This window comes from Octopus sinensis, linkage group LG2 (assembly GCF_006345805.1).
Source record: "Octopus sinensis linkage group LG2, ASM634580v1, whole genome shotgun sequence".
Classification (NCBI taxonomy): domain Eukaryota; kingdom Metazoa; phylum Mollusca; class Cephalopoda; order Octopoda; family Octopodidae; genus Octopus; species Octopus sinensis.
The window spans coordinates 187395773-187416619 of NC_042998.1; the positions used below are offsets into that span (position 1 = coordinate 187395773).

Consider the following 20847-nt stretch of genomic DNA (forward strand, 5'->3'; position numbering starts at 1 on the left):
GTGAGTAGATTTGGTAGATGGAAACTGAAAGAAGCCCATCATGTATGTGTGTCTTTGTTTGTCATCCCAATACTGCTTGACAACTAGTGTTGGTTTGTTTATGTCTCTGTAACTTAGAGACCAATAGAATAAGTATCAGGCTTTTGGAAAACAAAAAAAAAAAGGCCTGGGGTTTATTTGTTCAACTCTTTGGCACAGTCTAATAAATGAAACAAAAAAAAAAGAAGTGGAGCAGTGGAAATGTGGAGGGGAATATTTATAGCATTGGGATTCTAGGAATAAGCAAGAGGGAAAAAAATGTGTGATAATATAACACCATATATGATCCTGTTTTGAAAAGTTAGTCTCAGATGAAATATATTGTTACTAAAACTAAATATGTTAATACACACTCTACTTTGTTGGTGTCAAAAATTTGGGTGTAACTGTATTTGTCACAAAAGGAAGTTATATTGTCTCTTAACTCTGCTAGATGTTAAAATAAGTAGGACTTTTTATATTTTTTTTTTATTAGTTATCTGTAAAGAATTTTTATCTTTATCTGGTTTTAAGGAGGGCAATGTAAATTGTGTATATAATGAATAAAAAAAATAGTGTTGAAACAAATTCTAGAGGAATTCTAAAATTCCGTTTGTTATATTATCTTATAAAAGATAAAATGAGTTAACATTGTCATTATGATTGTCCCCTTTTCTATGTAATATGTGTGTATGTACACACACACACACACTACATATGCAACAATTAACAGGTCATATTATAGTACACTGATTTGAAAAGAAATTGTTGTCCAAAGACTTGTAAACTATATAAGCTATTAAAGCCCATATAATTTCAAGATACATTCGCAGATGCTCTAGGATAAATCATCAATGATGTTCCTGGGGTCTTTGAAGGTTTCATGTCTTTCAGCATCAGAGCCTGCTTACCCAGCTGATCCAGCTGGAGTTGATTAGGTCTCATCTTGCATCCAAGCAGCAGTAGCAAACCAGGGGCTGCTTTCTTTTAATCCAAAACCATCTGGTGATCTTCTCAAAAGCTTTCGTGCTGAAATGAATGCCCTTCCCAACTTTGCTGCAACAGTAACTTTAAGTTCATTCAGAGCTTTACATCTTTACATATATATAACATATATGCAGAAACCTACTTGTGCAAGCACATATACACGAGTTTGCCTCTGTGTGTCTTTTTTAGAGATTTCTGTCGACCTTTTCTTGAGTAGTGTGTGTATTGTGAAAAATTATATGGTTATGGACAGGGTGTCTAATTTCAGCATATTTGGCATTAGAAATTTTTTCGTTTGCTCTTATTTATAAGTTGTGTATATATATATATATATATATATATATATATATATATATGAGAGAGAGAGAGCGAGAGAGAGAGATATGGGTTTCGTGGTTTTGTGAGCTGCATGAGAGCCTTGCTAGTGCTGGTGGCACATGACACAAAAAAGAACACCTAGCACACACTGTAAAGTGGTTAGCATCAGGAAGGGCATCCAGCTGTAGAAACCCTTCCAGAGTAGATACTGGAACACAATGCAATCCTTGGGCCCCATCAAATCCTGTCAAACCACCCAGCCTATACCATTATGGAACACGGATGCTAAATTATGATAATGATATGTGTTTGAGAAGAAGATCCATCAAGTCAAGTGAAATTGTATTCAGGGCAGATACTGGTGTCATGCAACTAGCCCTCATGCCAGTGGCACGTTAAAAGCACCCATTACACTCTCAGAGTGGTTGGCATTAGGAAGGGCATCCAGACATAGAAACCAAACCAAATCAGACTGGATTCTGGTGTAGCCCCTCAGCTTATCTGGTCGAACTGTCCAACCCATGCCAGCTTCGACAATGGACGTTAAATGATGATGATATATGTATATGAAATAGTGATTTCATTTCTACAACACAAAAGACAACAGAAGAAAAATGATTTTTCAGAAAATTAAATTATAAAGTATGCCATTTATATATTATATTTGAATATTGTGAAACGTTGCCTATTTTCATGTTAGGACATTGAGCAGGATATATTGAGGCATTTTTCTCTATAGATTTTTCATTTGAAAACTTTATTTAGATATAAATAGATTTATATTACTACATTAGTGGCTAAAGTCAAAGTGTATGAGAATGTTATATTGTTAACATTTTCTAACAACAAAAGAAACCATTCAATGATAATAGAAATTGAAAAAAACAAACATCTTATGACTTTTAATTTGCGAAAACTGTGGTTAATTTCATGAGATAAATGCTTTAAATTCATATTGAATGCTGCTGTTCCTAAGTCTGCCTTTGTTCAACCAAACCATGTTTCGTTCCATATTAAGTTCCTTCTTGATTTGTGTATTCTTTTTTTTCTTCTTCTTATATTCAGTTGAAAAAGGAAGAGGAGCAGCACCCATGATCTTTGCAGGCCCTCTCTCACTGGTGATGTTGATGCAGTTGAGATGTTCTTGAAATTCTATAGGTCAATGCTTGTTGGTGGGGAAGGGCTGGGCTGGGAGATTGGGGGAGGGGAGGGGAAAGAGGGGTTTGGGAAGAATGGGCAGGGATTCAAGTTCCGCAGAGTTGCAGATGCTGAATGGAAGAAGGATCAAGGAAAAAAATGTGAGGTGGGTGGGTGGTGATGGTGGTGGTTGTCAGAGTGGGTGGGGCTTGCAAAGGGAGGCAAAGTAGGAAACGAGTATGGGAATAGAGGTAGGACAGTCGGGTCAGCTTGGGTTAGAGATGATAAACAACTTGATTGTTCGGATGAGCAGAATGCCTGTGGGGTTAGTGAGCGTAGTGTTGTTGTTGTTGTTGCTGCTGAGTGAATCTTTGCTAACCAGCCAGACAGCTGTTCTAGATGTGATGTAGTGTGTATGTATGTATGTATGTAAGTGTGTGTGTGTATAGGAGCAGTGACATTGCAGACATAAGAGAAGTACTTTGAATTGCACTTGTGTTTGTAGAGGATCATATGATCGGGCACATGCTCTTATGCACGTGCAAGTAATAACTGTTGTGTCTGTGTATCTCCCTCTCTCTCCTCCTCCTCCTCTCAATGAAAGACAGAAAAGTGATCAAGTTATATAATACAGAGAAGCCCCAGCTGCAAGTAATTGTATAAACCCAACTCTCTGTATTGAGTACCTTGTTTTTTTTTTTTTTCTCTTCTTTGTAAATTCAAACAAACACACACACACACATTTTCGCTCATCTATTTGAAACCGAGTCCTCACTAGGTTGCTCTCTGCATTTCCTGTAACCATGAAACTTTGAGGAGCAAAAGAGTGAAACCTCAGCTTTGAATAAATTCCACTAAACGTATTCTCTTTCTTAAATGCCCGGAGATACACACACACACACAACACACACACACACACACACACATTACATATAAAGAGCTAAGAAATTCAATATTATGTACATAACTATAAACTCCCCCCCCTCCTTGAAACTACACACAAGTGAGTTTGCTCACATACACACACTTACACGCGTGCGCTTGCTCACACTCACTCACATAAACACAGAAAATACAAAAGAGTCTTAAGTTTTTATAAAAATTAATATCAAATTGCAATGCAAACATTACAATTTTTCATGAGTTGAATTCCTATTAGTGTTTATTACATTTCTTTTATCTGTATATGTTCACATATCTATTGCAATATGGGTATGATTATGTATGTTGATTTATATATATAATATATATATATATGTCCAACCCATGCCAGCATGGAAGGCGGACATTAAACGATGATGATATATATGTGTGTATATATATATATATATATATGCATATGCATATGCATATACATATGCATATATATATATATGCATATATATATATACATATGCATATATATATATACATATGCATATATATATATACATATGCATATATATATATACATATGCATATATATATATATACATATGCATATATATATACATATGCATATATATATATATACATATGCATATATATATACATATGCATATATATATACATATGCATATATATATACATATGCATATATATATATATATGCATATATATATGTATACATATGCATATATATATATGCATATATATATATACATATATATACATATATATACATATGCATATATATATATACACATGCATATATATATGTATACATATGCATATATATATATGCATATATATATACATATGCATATATATATATGCATATATATATATACATGCATATATATATATACATATGCATATACATATGCATATATATATATATATATATATATATATGTGTGTGTAATTTTGCCACTTCTGTCTTTTCCAATTCTGCCTTATATTACAGTTTTTTTTAGTACATAGCTATAATATTTATTTCATTTTGTTATTATTATTATTATTATTATTATCAAGATGGCGAACAGGCCAGACAAAATGCTTAGCCGTATTTCTTCTGGTTTTGCATTCTGAGTTCAAAGGTCATCAAGTTGACTTTGCTTTTCATCCTTTCAGGGTTGATAAAATGAAGTCCCAGTCAAGTTTTGGGGTTGATATAATTGACTAGCCCCATTCCCCCAAACTTTCAGGCCTGGGCCTATTTAGAGATGAATATTGTTATTAACTAAATCGGTTTTTTCTTTTTTTTTTTTTTCTATGAATTATCTTCAATGTTTGTTTTGAAATTCTAAAAAAAAAAAAAACCTTGCTGAATATCATCATAAAAACGTTATTTTGCTCACAATCCTCTTCAAAGAACTGCTGGCACTAAATTAGAATATTTAGCTATTTTATTTCTTTCAATATTCTACATCTGAAACTTTTTCTATGAAGAACTAAGATTGTAAAGCTTAGTGAATTTAACAAATTTTCTTCTTCGAATATTTTTTTTTTTTTTGTTTTTTTTTTTTTTTTTGTTTTCCCTCTGAAAAATATTAAGACACTGTTTGGGTTTTTTTATTTTATTTATACTGTTGAAGTTGTAGTTATATTTTAAGAAATATCACTGATTAGTGTTGTTGTTGTGCCCTGCTTATTTTGGATTTTAATATGACTGTTATGTTAAAGTTTAAAACAAACCATTTTCATGGATTTATAACAGATGGGGGTTGTGGTTCTGAAGGAACGGTAATGTTTTTTTATGTTTTGCTTCAGAACTGTATCCCACATTGGTTAAATTGTTTGAGCTCCTGCAAATGGATACTAACTAGTCATCCGAAGGAGAGTTATTGGTTCAGGAAGAATAGCTGATTGCATTCATATTTTAGCCTGCATCAGGCTTGTAGAGCAATATATTCTTGTGGTTAAACCAGTTTCTTAAACTCCTGAAGTGGTAGAGAAAATGTTATATTTCTACTCTCTTCACCCGCCTCTCTTTGTTTAAAAGTATTTTGGATTTCTCACTCATCTGTTGTTATTATGATTCAGTAACAGCAGGCAGTTGTGCTAAGAATTGTGTTTAAACAAGCTTAAAATACCTAAATTATTCTCTCTGTTCAGAACAATAAGCTAATATTTGTATATATTACATAATGTTCTCTTTTGAATTCTTTTCCATATCTGAAATTTGATTCTTCATCTCTTATTTAGTTTTTCATTGCTTCTTCAAAAAATAATCTATTTTTTAAAAATGTCTGGGAAGAAGTTGGTGAAATTTTATATGTTATTATTGCTCTTAAATACAAAAAAAAAAATTAAAATATTGTTTAAAAAATTAATAAAATATTTAAAAAAAAAAGATGAAAATAAATATTAAAATCAAATCACTACGTTTGGATTTAACAAGAAATGTTGTTGGGCAAAGTTCCAGTTTACTGGCTATGACAACTATACTAACTGCTATTACCTACATCACCACCACCACCACCACACCACCACCACCATCATCACCACCACTGCTGCTGTTCTTCTTGGGTGAATCAGGAACTGTGTTTTGATTCTTTGAGACATGCTCATACAACTGCTGTGCTATAGTGTATTATAGCTGGAGCTGTGAAGGCTTCAATGCTCTAAACACATCTAACAGTTGACAACAAATGTATATTTTTTTTTGGTGAACATTGCTAGTAAAAACTCTTGGCAAACTGAATTTAAAAATAAATATTATAATCATTTATTGCATTGTGGTGTTTCTTCTTTAATTAAGTAAATTTATTTTCCATTGTTAGATCAGAGCTTGTTTGTGTATGTACATTTAGAAAAATACTATGTAATGTTTGTTATCTAGTCCTCTCTTGACTACTTAGAAACTATAGTTTTCAGTAGTAATTTCATTAATTATGAATAAATCATATTTTTAAAGCTATACAATATATTACACACAACTTGGCAAGCACTACATAATCATCATCATCGTTTAGCATTCATCTTCTATGCTGGCATGGGTTGGATGGTTCAACTGGGGTCTGGGAAGCCAGAAGGCTGCACCAGGCCCAGTCTGGTCTGGAAATGTTTCTACAGCTGGATGCCCTTCCTAACGCCAACCATTCCGCAAGTGTAGTGGGTGCTTTTAACATGCCACCTGCACAGGTGCCAGAGGCGTCCGGCATCGGCCACGATTGGTTGGAGCTTTTAACGTGCCACCGGCACGGAAGCCAGCAAAGGTGGCGCTGGCAACGGCCACGTTCGGATGGTGCTTTTTATGTGCCACCGGCACAGAAGCCAGTCGGGGCAGCGCTGGCAACGGCCACGTTTGGATGGTGATTTTTATGTGCCACCGGCACAGAAGCCAGTCGAGGCGGCGCTGGCAACGGCCACGTATGGACGGTGCTTTTTATGTGCCACTGGCACAGGTATCACAACTACTATTTCCATTGATATTTATTTCGATGTTCATGTACTTGACTCAACAGGTCTCCTCAAGCACAGCGAGGTATTCCGGGATCCAGGGTGATGAAGAATAATCACTTTGTCAGTAGATAATCATTCAGAATTGCTTGAACACAGAAACTTGAATCACTCTGTCAGCAGTGACATTTTACATCAGGGATCAATTGTTTCTTCTTTGCAGCTTATTTTCAGTCTAAGAACTGCCTACTCAACTGGAATGAAAAGCTATTTTGTTTTCTCTTAGGAACACCGCCTCCTGCATGTACTAACAAAGGGACCTCTTTGTACTCCACTCTATCCTCACACACAGCACCAGTGAAATACTGGAGGTCAATATATAATCAACTAACCCCTGTCCCCAAAATTTCAGCCTTTGTGCCTATATTAGAATGAATTATTATTATAATTATTATTGTCAAGGCAGCAAGCTGGCAGGATCGTTAGTGCATTGGGCGAAATGCTTAGAGGTATTTCACCAGTCACTACATTCTGAGTTCATATTCCTTTCAGGGTCAATAAATTAAGTACCAGTGATACACTGGGATCAGTCTAATCAACTAGCCTCTTCCCCAAAATATAGACCTTGTGCCTACATAGGCGCAGGAGTGGCTGTGTGGTAAGGAGCTTGTTTACCAACCACATAGTTCCGGGTTCAGTCCCACTGCGTGGCACCTTGGGCAAGTGTCTTCTACTATAGCCTCGGGCCAACCAAAGCCTTGTGAGTGGATTTGGTAGGCGGAAACTGAAAGAAGCCCGTCGTATATATGTATATATATGTATATGCGTGTCTGTGTTTGTCCCCCTAGCATTGCTTGACAACCGATGCTGGTGTGTTTACGTCCCCGTCACTTAGCGGTTCGGCAAAAGAGACCGATAGAATAAGTACTGGGCTTACAAAGTAATAAGTCCCAGGGTCGAGTTGCTCGATTAAAGGTGGTGCTCCAGCATGGCTGCAGTCAAATGACTGAAACAAGTAAAAGAGAGTATATTAGAAATGATTATTATTTTTTGTTAAGGTAGCAAGCTGATAGACTTGTTAGCATGCAGGGAAAAATGCTTTGTGGCATTCCATCCATCCTTATGTTCTGAGCTCAAATTCTGCTGAGGTTGACTTTGCTTTTAATCTTTTCATGGTCGATAAAATAAGTACCAGTTGGATTCTGAGGTCAATATAATTGACTTATCCCTCCCCAAAATTGCTGGCCTAGTGCCAAAATTCGAAACCATTATTATTATTTACATTACTGTTGTTTTTGTTATACCTGTAAGCTATGCGGGTTTGGTTGGCCCCTGGTTGAGTAATTCCACTTTGCTTGCTTCTTGTACCTATAAATTACTGTTGAAATCAATTGTTGGAAGAGTGGGACTTGATCTAATGTATTCAATGATGGAATGTTTGAATTTATTTTTAATCCAATTTAACTTTATTTTTTTTCTCCTTTTTTCAATTAGCATATATAAGCCTCTGACCACTGCTTGTAATGTATCAAGAGTGGGTATATATTTATATTTCTTAACTACCCTCAAGGGGCCAAACACAGAGGGGACAAACAAGGACAGACAAATGGATTAAGTCGATTATATCGACCCCCAGTGCATAACTGGTACTTAATTTATCGACCCCGAAAGGATGAAAGGCAAAGTCGACCTCGGCGGAATTTGAACTCAGAACGTAATGGCAGACGAAATACGGCTACGCATTTCGCCCAGCGTGCTAACATTTCTGCCAGCTCGCCGAGTGGGTATATGAAAGTGGTTTCCTTTGGTCCAGCAAAATGCAGAGTTTAAGTTTTAAGAGTCCACACCAAAAATAGTTACCCATATAGTAAAAACAAAATGACTTCAATCAGGAGTCAAATCTCAGTAGTTTTGCAATCGCTCTCAGGTATTTTCTCAAATTAAATGAAACAACAAAAAGTATTTTATAAAAAATCAATTGATTAACTTTTATTCAACAAAATTTTACATTTTAGAATTTATAATTAATTTGAGAAAAATAAAAAAATCATTAAATTGCAGTTATATATGTACATAGAAATTTATATATATAATAGCTTCTTCCTTTTATTTATTTAATTTTTTAAGTAGCAAAAGTTTGCATTCATTCAAAAGAGTAGCCTTATAGACTAGAAAAGGCCAGTTTGCCAGGTTTTTATTTTTAATATGTGTTTAACTCTTTAATATTCAGATTACTCTGTCAAATGAAATGCTTTTTTACTCACATTTGTTTTGAATTAATTATGCATTATTCAGTCGCTTTGAAATTTTGATGAAGTGATTGTTTATTTTTAGAATGACATTATAGGTTAGATGTGGGTGGCCTATTATGACTAGTTTGAACATAAAACAAGTATATTTTTATGTAGAATATATGGACTGGATACAGCTGGCTTAAATGCTGAAGGGTAAAGTAGAACATGAACAATAGACTATACCTTCTACTGGTGTTCAACTGAAGTATTGTAACTATATAAGAATCTTACATTCATTTAAAAGAAAACAAAAATAATTATTTTCAATATTTATATAAACTATTGGAGCTTTACATTCTCTCTTTTTCTGCTTTTTATATCCAACTAGCAGTATCGCTCGGGTTTGTAAGGGAAATAACTATATAAGCATTTTTAGAGAGTTCCCTTATATAATAGCAAAAAAATGCATTAAAAATGGGAAAAAATTATGGTAAATTTTTTTAAAATCGTAGACTCATCATAGACGCGCGCTAATACACAGAAGGGCTTGATATGAATCACGACTATAAGATACCCGGTTTTGGTTAAACTGCACCGCAAAATGTGGGAGTAGTTAGGAATCTAAATCATAGGAGACAGACACACAACTTCACTTTATATATAAAGATGTCCCAGACTTTCATAGACAATGCCAATTTAGAAATTTAAGTATTAGCGTAAGTTATTAAAAACTTGTATTACTGTTAGATGACCCTATAAATAGATGTCCATTCTCAGAAACAAAATACAAAACAAACTAGTAAACCTTGAGTTTAGACTATTTATGTGGTTAAACTGCCCCTCAACATTTCTCTTCAAATATTTAACTTTTTCATAATTTTAGTTTTTGCTTTTACATGGTAGTAAACAATTCATTTTGCATATTTTGTTAGATTCTTACGTTGTAGTTATTTTGCCTTTAGCTACAGTATAAGGACTTAATATAAGAGAACAAATGTTTACTGTTTTGTAAAATAAAAATAAACTATGTAAAATACATAAAAATGCTTGATGTGAAGTGTTGGCTGAGGAGGTTAAGTCAAGTAGTGGTATGTTTACTGAAAGGTTACTGGTTTGTTTCTGGTTTTTACCATTGTCTTTTGTCCCTGGTCATAATACACACTAAGTCATCTTTCTATAAATAAATACAGCTCACTTCTTGAAGTAGCTGGAGTACTATATAGTAACAAGTGTTCCATTGCCTAGGAGTACAGAGTTCAAATCTCCTGTGGGTTTGTAGAAGGCAGTAGGAAACTATTCTGGTACATTGTCTTTTCATTACATGAAAAATCATCTTTTCCGTAACCTAGATACTTCCTCTGGCAGCCCATTGGATACAGCACTAAGCACTATTCCCAAATGCAATAATGGGGTGACCAAAAAGGGGCAATGGATGTAAAAAAATACCAAAAATAATGAATTAATTAGGTTAATTTTTATTCGTGAAATACAGTTGTTTTGAGTTTGCTACAAAAAGTGGTCTATGGTGATGGTGGGAGGGGGGGCTAGGAATGTGGCCTAAGTACCAAGCGGGTGGAAGCCTGAAAAATTTTGGGAACTACTGGCTTAAATGATTGTTCAAATTAAGTTTATTTTTGCATTTGAAGACATAGCAGAGGCTATAGCACTTTCCTAATTAACTATTGTGTCATTAGGATAATTAGCAGAATTTTGGAAGACACGTCTAGTGGCTTGGTTTGCACAAGCCAAAGTGCAATATTTTATATCAAATGAGATCAAATAGGGTTTCTTGTTTTTATATCAAGAACCTGACACAAATTAGTGTATTGCTCATTCTGCCCTTAATTCAAACAACTTTAAGAAAGTGTCAACAACCTGCTCAAAAACTATGGAGGCAAACAAATAATGGGATTATACTTATCAAAACCCAGTTGAGTATAAACCCTTCATACTTATGGGCATTATGTTGACCATTTGTGGATTATCATAAACCTTATTTTACCTTTTGGCATATCTTAATTTAATAATTGTCAGACTACACAAACGCAGCACAAACTATCTCATTCACTATGGACAGACAGGAACATAAGTTCTTCATCATTAGCCAATAAACTTGGTTCAGAAATGCAACTTAAACACCAACTGATTACTAGGAATACAAAACACAGCAAACAATAACTAACAGAAAGATTCTTACTGATGCAAAAGGCTTAAGTGAGAAAAGGTGGTTAAAGAAAGTCTTTCGTATCCGTGTACATTGCATTTCTTTCTGAGGTTGGCCAAGAAAGGTTAAAAAAAACATCAACAGTAGCCTGAAGTATGTCATCATTAACGTTAGACTAACACAAGACCAAGAATAAAATCAGGTTGAGTAAAAAGTAAGCAACGTTTTGAACTATGAAGAATTGGTACCGGATTTTTGCAGAGTTTTGAATTTTTTTAAACATGTTTTTGAAATTATCTGATAATACAGACATAGACTTGTCCAAATGCATCAATAAATTAACATTTATTTATTTTTTTTCACTGTTGTTACAATTATCTGAAATGGAACTGTCAAAGTGCAATATTTGAGCAATTTTGCTATTCAACTTTAAAAACCGATGTAAAGCAGCTGAAACTGCTCACAATATCAATGAAACATTTGGTGAAGAAATGACCAGTGAGTGGTCAGCTCGAAATTGGTTTAAACAACTTCACAGAGGAGACCTGAGCCTTGATGATCATGAGTGTAGTCGACACCCATCTGTCATCAATGAGAACTGGCAAAAGAATATCAAGTTAGTCAGAAAACTGCCTGCAACCATTTACATGCAATCGGAAAATAAAAATAGCTCAACAAATGATTTGAATGAAAATCAGAAAATGCACGGATATGAAATTTGCTTGTCGTTTCTTATCTGTAAACAGACTGATCCATTTCTTGACTGTATTGTAACTTCCAATGAAAAGTAGATTCTGTACAATAATAAAAAATGTTCTTTGCAGTGGCTGGACCAAAATAAAGCAGCGTGAACCTTCCCTAAATCTATGCTCTTCAAAAAGAAGGTTATGGTGACTGTTTGGTGGTGTATTGCTGGACTCCTCCACTATAACTTCATAAAACCAAGAAAAACCATTACTGCAGAAACATATTGCCATGAGATTGCCAAAATGAACGAAAAGCTACTACTCCTCCATTCCAGACTGGTCAAAAGAAGAAGGCCAATTATTGTTCATGGCAAAGCTCGACCACATGTTTCACTAATGATGCTCCAGAAGTTAAAGGAACTTGGCTACAAAGTTCTTCCCCACCCAGCTTATTCCCCAGACCTTTCTCCTACCGGTTACCACTTTTTCAAGCATGTTGATGGTTTCCTGTGAAAGAAAGAGTTCAAAAATCAAATTGACACTGAAAGTGTGTTCAAAGAGTTCGTCAACTCCAGAACTCCAGATTTTTATGCTACCAAAATAAACAAACTTGTAACTTGTTAGCAAAAATGTGTTACTTACTTTGATGAATAAAATTTTTGCATTGTTGAAATACATTGTGATGAATTTCATGTTTCAAAACGTTGCTTACTTTTTACTCAGTCTTATAGAAATGGTAGAGACACCAACAAAGAATTTCTCACAAGTCACACTAGACATAAAGTTTTTGTAGTAGTAGTAGTAGCAGCAGCAGCAGTAAGCTATTTGTCAGTGATTACATAATGCAAAGATGTCTTCATAAGAAAATATAGAGAATTTCTGCCAGATATATTTTATTGCATTCAAATTATCTGGTCATTTAGACATCTTGAATTGTTCATGATAAAACTTCTTGAAATGATCATAATACCAGAAATAAATACCTTATTCATTCTCAGCACAATATCATGCAAAAAATGCTCAATAATTTCAAATTCACTAGTAAAAACACAAAAGTTAGCTACAGTTGCACAAGAAACAAAAAACAATCTATCCAAGTCATAAACTATCATATATATAGAAATCCACATTCCACATAAAAAAAAACAGCTACAACTGTAACAAATTGAAGCCATGCTCCACTTAGTAGACATTGTCTTAAAAAATCAATTATTTACAAGACAATAAAGACAAATGTACAAAAACTACATCAAAGTAATAAGTGAAATATTCAAAGTCAGATGCAACAGACACATTTGTTTCACAATATCATTTATCAAAGCTTAAAGTATAACAATATTAATACAAATAAAAATGTCACAATGATAGACTGTACCATTCCAGAATATGATTCCCTGTACACTGCAGAAAAATATTAACATGATCAAGAATCAAATATTTTTGCTCAACAAAAGAAATGAGATGATATCACATTGCAGGCACAAGAGCAAATTCATTTAAAAAAATTAGTTCAAAACACAGGCAACTTAAACAACCAACAATGAAAAGGAAGAGAAAAAAAAACAGAAATAAGGCATTTGGATGCCTAACAATGCCAATACTAATGGAATAATAAATCAAATCTCATTGATGAGAAAAATGAATTAGAATTTAGATATAATAACGTTAATGTGAGAATATATCAAAATGATCTTAAAGTTTAATCATAAAAAATTTATGAAGTAGATAAAATAAACAACCAACAAATGTATCAAAAAGCAATTTTTGCAATTTCAGATATAAGATAACAAAATAATTGAACAGAATGGTAAGTAATATCATTCTTATGTAAGCTGGTTTCACAGGTGGTTTTATTCTTTAGTGTTTGGATACCTTATATAATATGGTATCTATTGTTTCTCCCTCTTCATGCCAACATCACTACATCCTCTGAAGATGAGGTATGAAGGGATTGAAACATGGATGATAGGATTTAGGAATATATTTTTACAGTTATAAACAAACTTCAAGAAACATATACAAATAGGAAAAAAAAAATGATAAAAATAGTAAAATTAGAACAGTTATATATTCAGTACATGTTCAAAATATACTTATATTATTATTATTATAATTATAATTATTATCATTATTTGGTTTTATTGTTGTTGTTGTTGTTAAGGCAGCAAGCTGGAAGATTCATCAGCACACCGGGTAAAATGCTTAATAGTATTTCATCGGTCTTTACATTCTGAGTTCAAATTCTACTGAAGTCCACTTTGCCTTTTATTATTTTTTTTTGTGGTCTATAAAAGAAGTACCAGCTGCGAACTGGACTCGATGTAACCAATTTACCCTCACCCCCAACCCCTGCTCTGAAATTGCTGGCCTTGTGCCAAAATTTGAAATCTTTATTGTTAAAGTGGTGAGCCAGCAGAATTCTTAGAATATTGGAAAATTGCTTTGTGGTTGGCATTTGTTCTGGCTCCTATATTCTGTGCTCAAATCCTGCAGAGGCCAATTTACTTTGCAACTTCTCAGAGAGTTGATAAGATAAAGTAATGAGGGTCAATGGTATTGGCTAATTCCCTTCCCCTTAAACTGTTTACCTGGTGCCTTTATCAGAAAGCATTATTATCATAATTATTAATTACAATAATCATCATTTTTTTAACGTCCATCTTCCATGCAAGTATGGATTGGATGATTTGACAGGATCCGACAGGTCAAAGGACTGCTTTGTGCTTGAAGGTCTGCTTTGGTATGGTTTGTACAGTTGCATGCCCTTCCTAACACCAACCACTTTACAGAGTGTACTGGATACTTTTTTCATGGCACCAGCACTTGTGAGGTTGCCATGTAGCTCACAAGACTAAGATCCCCCTTTGAGAGAGTGAGACTACCGTAGAGAAGGAGGCATGTTCATGCTCAATGATGAAAGGTTTAAGTATGAAGGAAGGAGCTGGAATAGATTTCTTGCTGACGCATTATACTGGAATGGATAGAAGTAATCAATGTAAAGCTGAAAATAGAGACAAAAACGTCAATGATGAGGTGGAACCTGGGTGAAGAAAAAGGTGGGTGTAACTTCTAGTTTATAACTAGCATTTCATATGTACACATACATACAAGCACACACAAATAATCACACACACAAATAATCACACACATGCATATATATATATATATATATATAGTTAATCCAAACAAGAAAACAAAAACAAAAGAACAACGCAAGGACGTGGAACAAATAAAGTATTATTGGACGCTCAGTAAAGAAGGGAAGAAGGAGGGTTTGATGTTTCGAGCGGAGCTCTTCGTCGGAAACATAGGAGAAGGAAAGATCCCGAGAAGGGAAGACAGGGGAAAAAAAATCGCTAGTGATACAGACGAGGTCACATATATATATATATACAAATATGCACACACATATTAATTAAATTGAATTCTGTTCCCATGACTTTAGTTTCATGCTACAGAAATCATCAGGCAAGACCACTACAGAGTGAATTATGTGTTGCAAGAAAGGAATTTAGTTTTAATACTCTAGGTATTTTCAAAATGCATTTAGCACTCTCTTCATTCATTGATGAAAAATAACATTTAAGTGCACTATATACAGATCTGAATAGTCAGAGACATGCTTGATTGTGTCTGTAAGACTATGAAGATCTAAGTTATATATATATATATATATATATATATATACATGGCATGAACAAGTGATGATGATGATAATGATATATATATGTATATGTGTGTGGATGTGAGTGTGTGTGTATATATATATATATATATATACACACACACACACACACACAGATAAACACATATATATACAGTGGTGGTGGTGGTGGTTGTGGTGGTGGTAGTAGTGGTCGATGTGGTGGTGGTGGTAGTGGTGGTCGATGTGGTGGATGTGGTGGTGGTGGTTGTGGTGGTAGTGGTGGTGGTGGATGTGGTGGTGGTAGTGGTGGTCGATGTGGTGGTGGTGGTAGTGGTGGTCGATGTGGTGGATGTGGTGGTGGTTGTGGTGGTGGTAGTGGTGGATGTGGTGGTGGATGTGGTGGTGGTAGTGGTGGATGTGGTGGTGGATGTGGTGGTGGTAGTGGTGGTTGTGGTGGTGGTGGTGGTAGTGGTGGTGGATGTGGTGGTGGTGGTAATAGTAGTAGCGGTATATACACACGCACGCGTAGATATATAAAGCATCTTCTCCAATATTTAAAAATTCTAACATTAATGACTGTTTAAGAAACAGAGAGTATGTTCATTTGTTTGTATAGATTTGATGAAACTCAGTGATGGACACACATAAATACTTTTAACCTGAAATGGGTGCTGCTATTCTTCACAGCTCAGCAGGAAAGTTACGATAAACAAACATTATAGGAGTAATATCCAGTAAACCACCACTAATGTCTCATAATTCACTGGTCCTAAAATTTGATGAAAAAAAAAAGAGAAAAAGAAAAAAGAAAAAAGACAGGTTATAAAAATATACAATTCTAATGGAAATCATTGTTAACTTTTCATACAGTTGTCGATATAGCAGTAATAGTATTTTGCATGATGTACTCTCATACAAACATTAGTCATTACAAATTGTCAACACTATCTGAGGTAGTTTATTTATGGGCTGGAAAATAATGTCCTAAATAGCACATTATGAAGCTGCTGTCTACTATTTTTTTAATATACTGAGTATCATCATTTCCTCTATTTTGGAAACTCATACTATTAATTAGTCAATTAATCTCAGAATTAGTTCACCAATTAGTTCACAGCGATTTGCATTGGACAAAACACATTGCTAAAATTGCCAAGAAGGCTGACGGTGTCATGGTATCACTTACCAAGTCCTTTGTGAGCCACTCTCCAGCTATATATCTGAGGCTTTATATAGCTATGGTGCGGCATCAGCTGGAATTTGCATCACCGGTCTGGAACCCCTATCTTGCCCAGGGTATTAATTGTCTGGAAACCGTTCAGCGACGTGCAACCAAGAGAATACCCTCCATCAGGCATTTGCCATATTCTGAACGCCTTACTTCCCTGGGCCTGGATACATTGAAACTCCAACATCTGGCAGCTGACTTGGCAGACACCCATAAAATTATTAGCCATCTTACAAACAATAACTCTGAGCACCTTTTCAAACTCAATCTGTCTAACACAGAAGATGTTTACAAAGTCAGAAAACAGCACATTTTTTTCACACTAAGAGTTGCTGAAGCATGGAACAAACTGCCGGCATCAGTTGTTTGTTGTCGGAGCACAGCATCCTTCAAAACTTCCATGCTTCCTGAGATTCGCCAACATTACACCCGATTTTCTCCCCTCCATACACACGCAAGCATGTATCTGACCCATACACTGTTCACTCTCCAGACATTTGTACATTACTGCATATGCTTTATACGCACTTTTGACAAGTTGTGGTGCACCTGAGTACTGTATACAATAATTTCATCATTATTATTATTATTATCTATTTATTCCCCATTTTAATTTTTTTTCACAACTAGTCCACATAAGCATCTAATTTGAGATCCAGATGTTAAGAGGTAAAGAGGGATGAAGACAGATTAATAGTGAACAATCACCTGATTCCCAAACTCTTTATTAATGTTACTTTTAGCCTTTTTATTTCTTTTTTTGTTAGTTAGTTAGAAGAAATGGCTGGTATTGGTGACCTTTGTAGCCCCTTCTTGACAATAATGCAGATGATGCTCAGTTTGAATTTTTGTAGGGTGAAACCAGCATGGAAAAACATGAGTCGGAGGAAGTGTTAGTTCCAGAAGCTTGTAGTTCTAGGGAGGAAGGATTGGGTAAAGTGTTTGATTTGGGGTAGATGGGACACTACAGGGATGATGAGAGTAAAAGAAAGTAAATTGCAGTAGGGGAGTGGTACTGAGGTTGTTAATTCAAAGTGGGACATACTTGAGCTTTATAGAGAGACAATAGTTGATCCAAGCTGGGCCTGTAGAGGAAACTGAGCATTTGACATGAAAATACATGAGATCACCATGAGAGATTGTAAGAGCCATGTAAAATGCACTCAGTCCATTCTGTAAGGTGGTTGGTGTTTGGAAGGGCATCCAGCCATAAAAACCCTGCCAAAACAGGCTTTTATGGTACTGATGCCATGTAAAAGCATTCAGTCCACTCTGTAAGGTGGATGAGGCTTGGAAGAGCATCCAGCCATAAAAACCCTGTCAAAACAGGCCTTGCTGGTGCTGATGCCATGTAAAACCCTGCCAAAACAGGCAGTGAAGCCTGATGAAGTCTTCTGCTTAGCCAGCCCCTGTCAAACCATCCAACCCATACCAGAATGGAAAACAGACATTAAATGGTGATGATGATGATGATAATGATGTTCGTGCCTTGTGAGAGTGTAGCACAAGACCTGAATGCAGAAGACAAATGAAGGCTTGAAAGAAGCAAGGTGAGTATGCTTCACTGAATGTGCCATGTCAGTATTATGTGTGAATAACAATGTGTAAATGAATGTCTAACTCCAACAAGAACTGCTGTGGACCATAAGAGACTGACCCATCCATTCACTAGGGCCAACTACTCAAACTCCCACCCCATTATCATTACTACATCATCCCATCTTTCTTTCACACTAACCCCTCCTCCCTATTCTGTTTCCCTTACTCCAAACTCAGCAATGTCCCTGCTGTTAATCTTTCCTTTCATATTAAATTTGCTCCTTCCATTTTGGAAGATCCCTTTTGCTTTGCAAGTTGCAAGGCAATTCCAACAGTGCTGGTGTCGTGTAAAGCACCCAGTACTCCCTGTAAAGTTTGTACCAGTTGGTGTGAGAAATGGCATCCAATTGTAGAAATCATTCCAAAAATGAGCCATTGTAGTAAGATGTGGTTCTCTAAACCATAAAATCCTGTTGAACTGTCATACCCATACTAACATGGAAAACAGGTGTAAAATAATGATGATGTGTATTCATCTGCTTGCCTCTCTCTCTATTTATCTCTGCATATATATATATGCATGTGTGTGTATGTGTGCACACACACACACAATTCAGGTGTGGAAGCAAGGTCTGGAATCAAAGGCCTTAGAGTTAATTTAGCAAAGATCAACATCCTTGTAATTAGGAAAATAGGCAAATTACAAACTCTTTCAAGGAGACAGCCCTGCTTGAGGTGTAGAAAAGGTGTTGGTAGAAACTCCACAAGGTGTACCCAGTGCACATAAGAGGTGCAGCAGTATCAGAAGAGGGTTAACAGAGAAAGTGGTCTTTGTGTGTGGCAGATGTGCAGGTATGATAAACACTAGGAAGGTACAGAAAATGGACTGGGAATGATCAAGAAAGGTAGTGACAAATTTTTTGACTAGATTCCTGGGAAACCAACAATCTATGAGACCCTTAAAATTGTGTTGACAGAAGTTTCTCTACATCTAATTTATATATGCCTTAGGTCTCTGGTCAAGACCCGGTCAGAAGATGAAATAAAATGCAGATCAATTGGTAGATGATAATGACAATAATAATAATAATGATGATGATGATGATGGTGTGTGTGTGTGTGAATGAGAGAGAGAATTTTTGCATATTTCTAAAAGGCAAATTCCAAATAAAATTCATCTTACACTTGTGTTAAGGGTACTGTTTCGTCAGCATCTTCCTGGTAGTCATTTGTATACATGTTACTATTTGCATCCTTATCTTCACCTGTATCACCTGTAGCTTCATCCACATTTTCTCCTTCATCTTTTGCATCTTGAGTCACATCCGTTTTTGCATTTTCAACTTTATTAGTGTTTTCGGCTGCAACATTTGCTTCAACTTTTACTATAGGTTCTTTGGTATCATCTTCTTTTTCTTCAACTTTATTTGTAAGAATTTTGGCACTATCTTCAACATCATCTTCATCTGTTTCTGTGCAGTTTTCTGTGTCTCCTCCCTCTTCTACATCCACTCTAACTTCATTTTTCTTATTTTCTTCCTCTTTGTTGATTTGGGTGTCTTTCAGATTAAATTTATCCATTATTGCTTTTCTAATACAAGTATTAATTAGAAGGTACTGGTCCTGAAATTAAAACAAAAGAAAAATTTTTTTACACCAAAATAAATATATAATCATTTCCTAATCTGAGTGCCACTTAAAAGCACCAAGTCCACACTGTAAAGCGGTTGGTATTTGGAAGGGCATCCAGCTGTAAAAACCTTGCCAAAACTGACCTCACCTGTGCTTGTGCCACGTAAAAAGCACTAAGTCTACTTTGCTGAGTGGTTGGTCGTAGGAGGATCATCCAGCTGTAAAAATCCTGCCAAAATTGTTGCCGAAGTCTGATGCAGGCTTCTGTCTGGCTGGCTCCTGTTAAACCGTCCCACCCATGCCAGCATGGAAGGCAGACATTAAGCGATGATGATGATAGTGTGTGTGGTGTGTGTGTGTGTGTGCATGTGTGTGTGTGTGTGCATGTGTGACTGACACAAGTAAAAGATGTGTGTGTATGTGTGCATGTGTGTGTGTGTGTGTGTGCGTGTGTGCATGTGTGTATGTGTGACTGACACAAGTAAAAGATGTGTACGTGTGTGTGTGCATGTGTGTGTGTGTATGTGTGACTGACACAAGTAAAAGGTGTGCGTGTGTGTGTGCATGTGTGTGTGTGTATGTGTGCACATGTGTGCTTGTGTATGCATGTGTGTATGTGTGTGTGTGTGCATGTGTGACTGACACAAGTAAAAGATGAGCATCTCACTGATAGACAATAACTAATTAAACACTCATCAATTTAGAACACAGGGCTCCAATGTGTTAAACTCGTCCACTTCTAGTTTGGTTTATTCAATAAATTCAGTATTGGCAATCCATATTCTAACTTGAAGGACCGGTTCAGTGTAGGGACTAGATACAAGCAGCTGACCCTTTAGCATTCAGATTACACTGTCAAATTTAATGTTTGTTTATTCATATCATTTTCATGTGTTTGTATGCTTTTAGAATGACATTGTAGGGTAGGTACAAGA

General features: G+C 35.5%; 2 protein-coding genes across 12 annotated transcripts in view; one reads left to right on the forward strand and one right to left on the reverse strand.

Annotated features, from left to right (window-relative positions):
* Positions 1-3487, forward strand: part of LOC115223308 (ceramide transfer protein) — a 111387-nt gene extending 107900 nt beyond the window's left edge. For all 6 annotated transcript variants that reach the window (XM_029793822.2, XM_029793847.2, XM_029793838.2 and 3 more), the window contains one exon: positions 2389-3487. The gene's annotated coding sequence lies outside the window, so the exon portion shown is untranslated. The remainder of the gene's footprint in view (positions 1-2388) is intronic.
* Positions 3488-15913: 12426 nt separating this feature from the next.
* Positions 15914-20847, reverse strand: part of LOC115224067 (tyrosine-protein phosphatase 10D) — a 145482-nt gene continuing 140548 nt past the window's right edge. For 5 of the 6 annotated variants that reach the window (XM_036500566.1, XM_036500565.1, XM_036500563.1 and 2 more), the window contains 2 exons: positions 19464-19903; positions 15914-16282 (listed from right to left, as the gene is read on the reverse strand). In XM_036500566.1, the coding sequence (XP_036356459.1) occupies positions 16267-16282; positions 19464-19903 (456 nt within the window). In that variant the 3' untranslated portion in view covers positions 15914-16266. The remainder of the gene's footprint in view (positions 16283-19463; positions 19904-20847) is intronic. The other variant, XM_036500568.1, reaches the window with a different exon arrangement.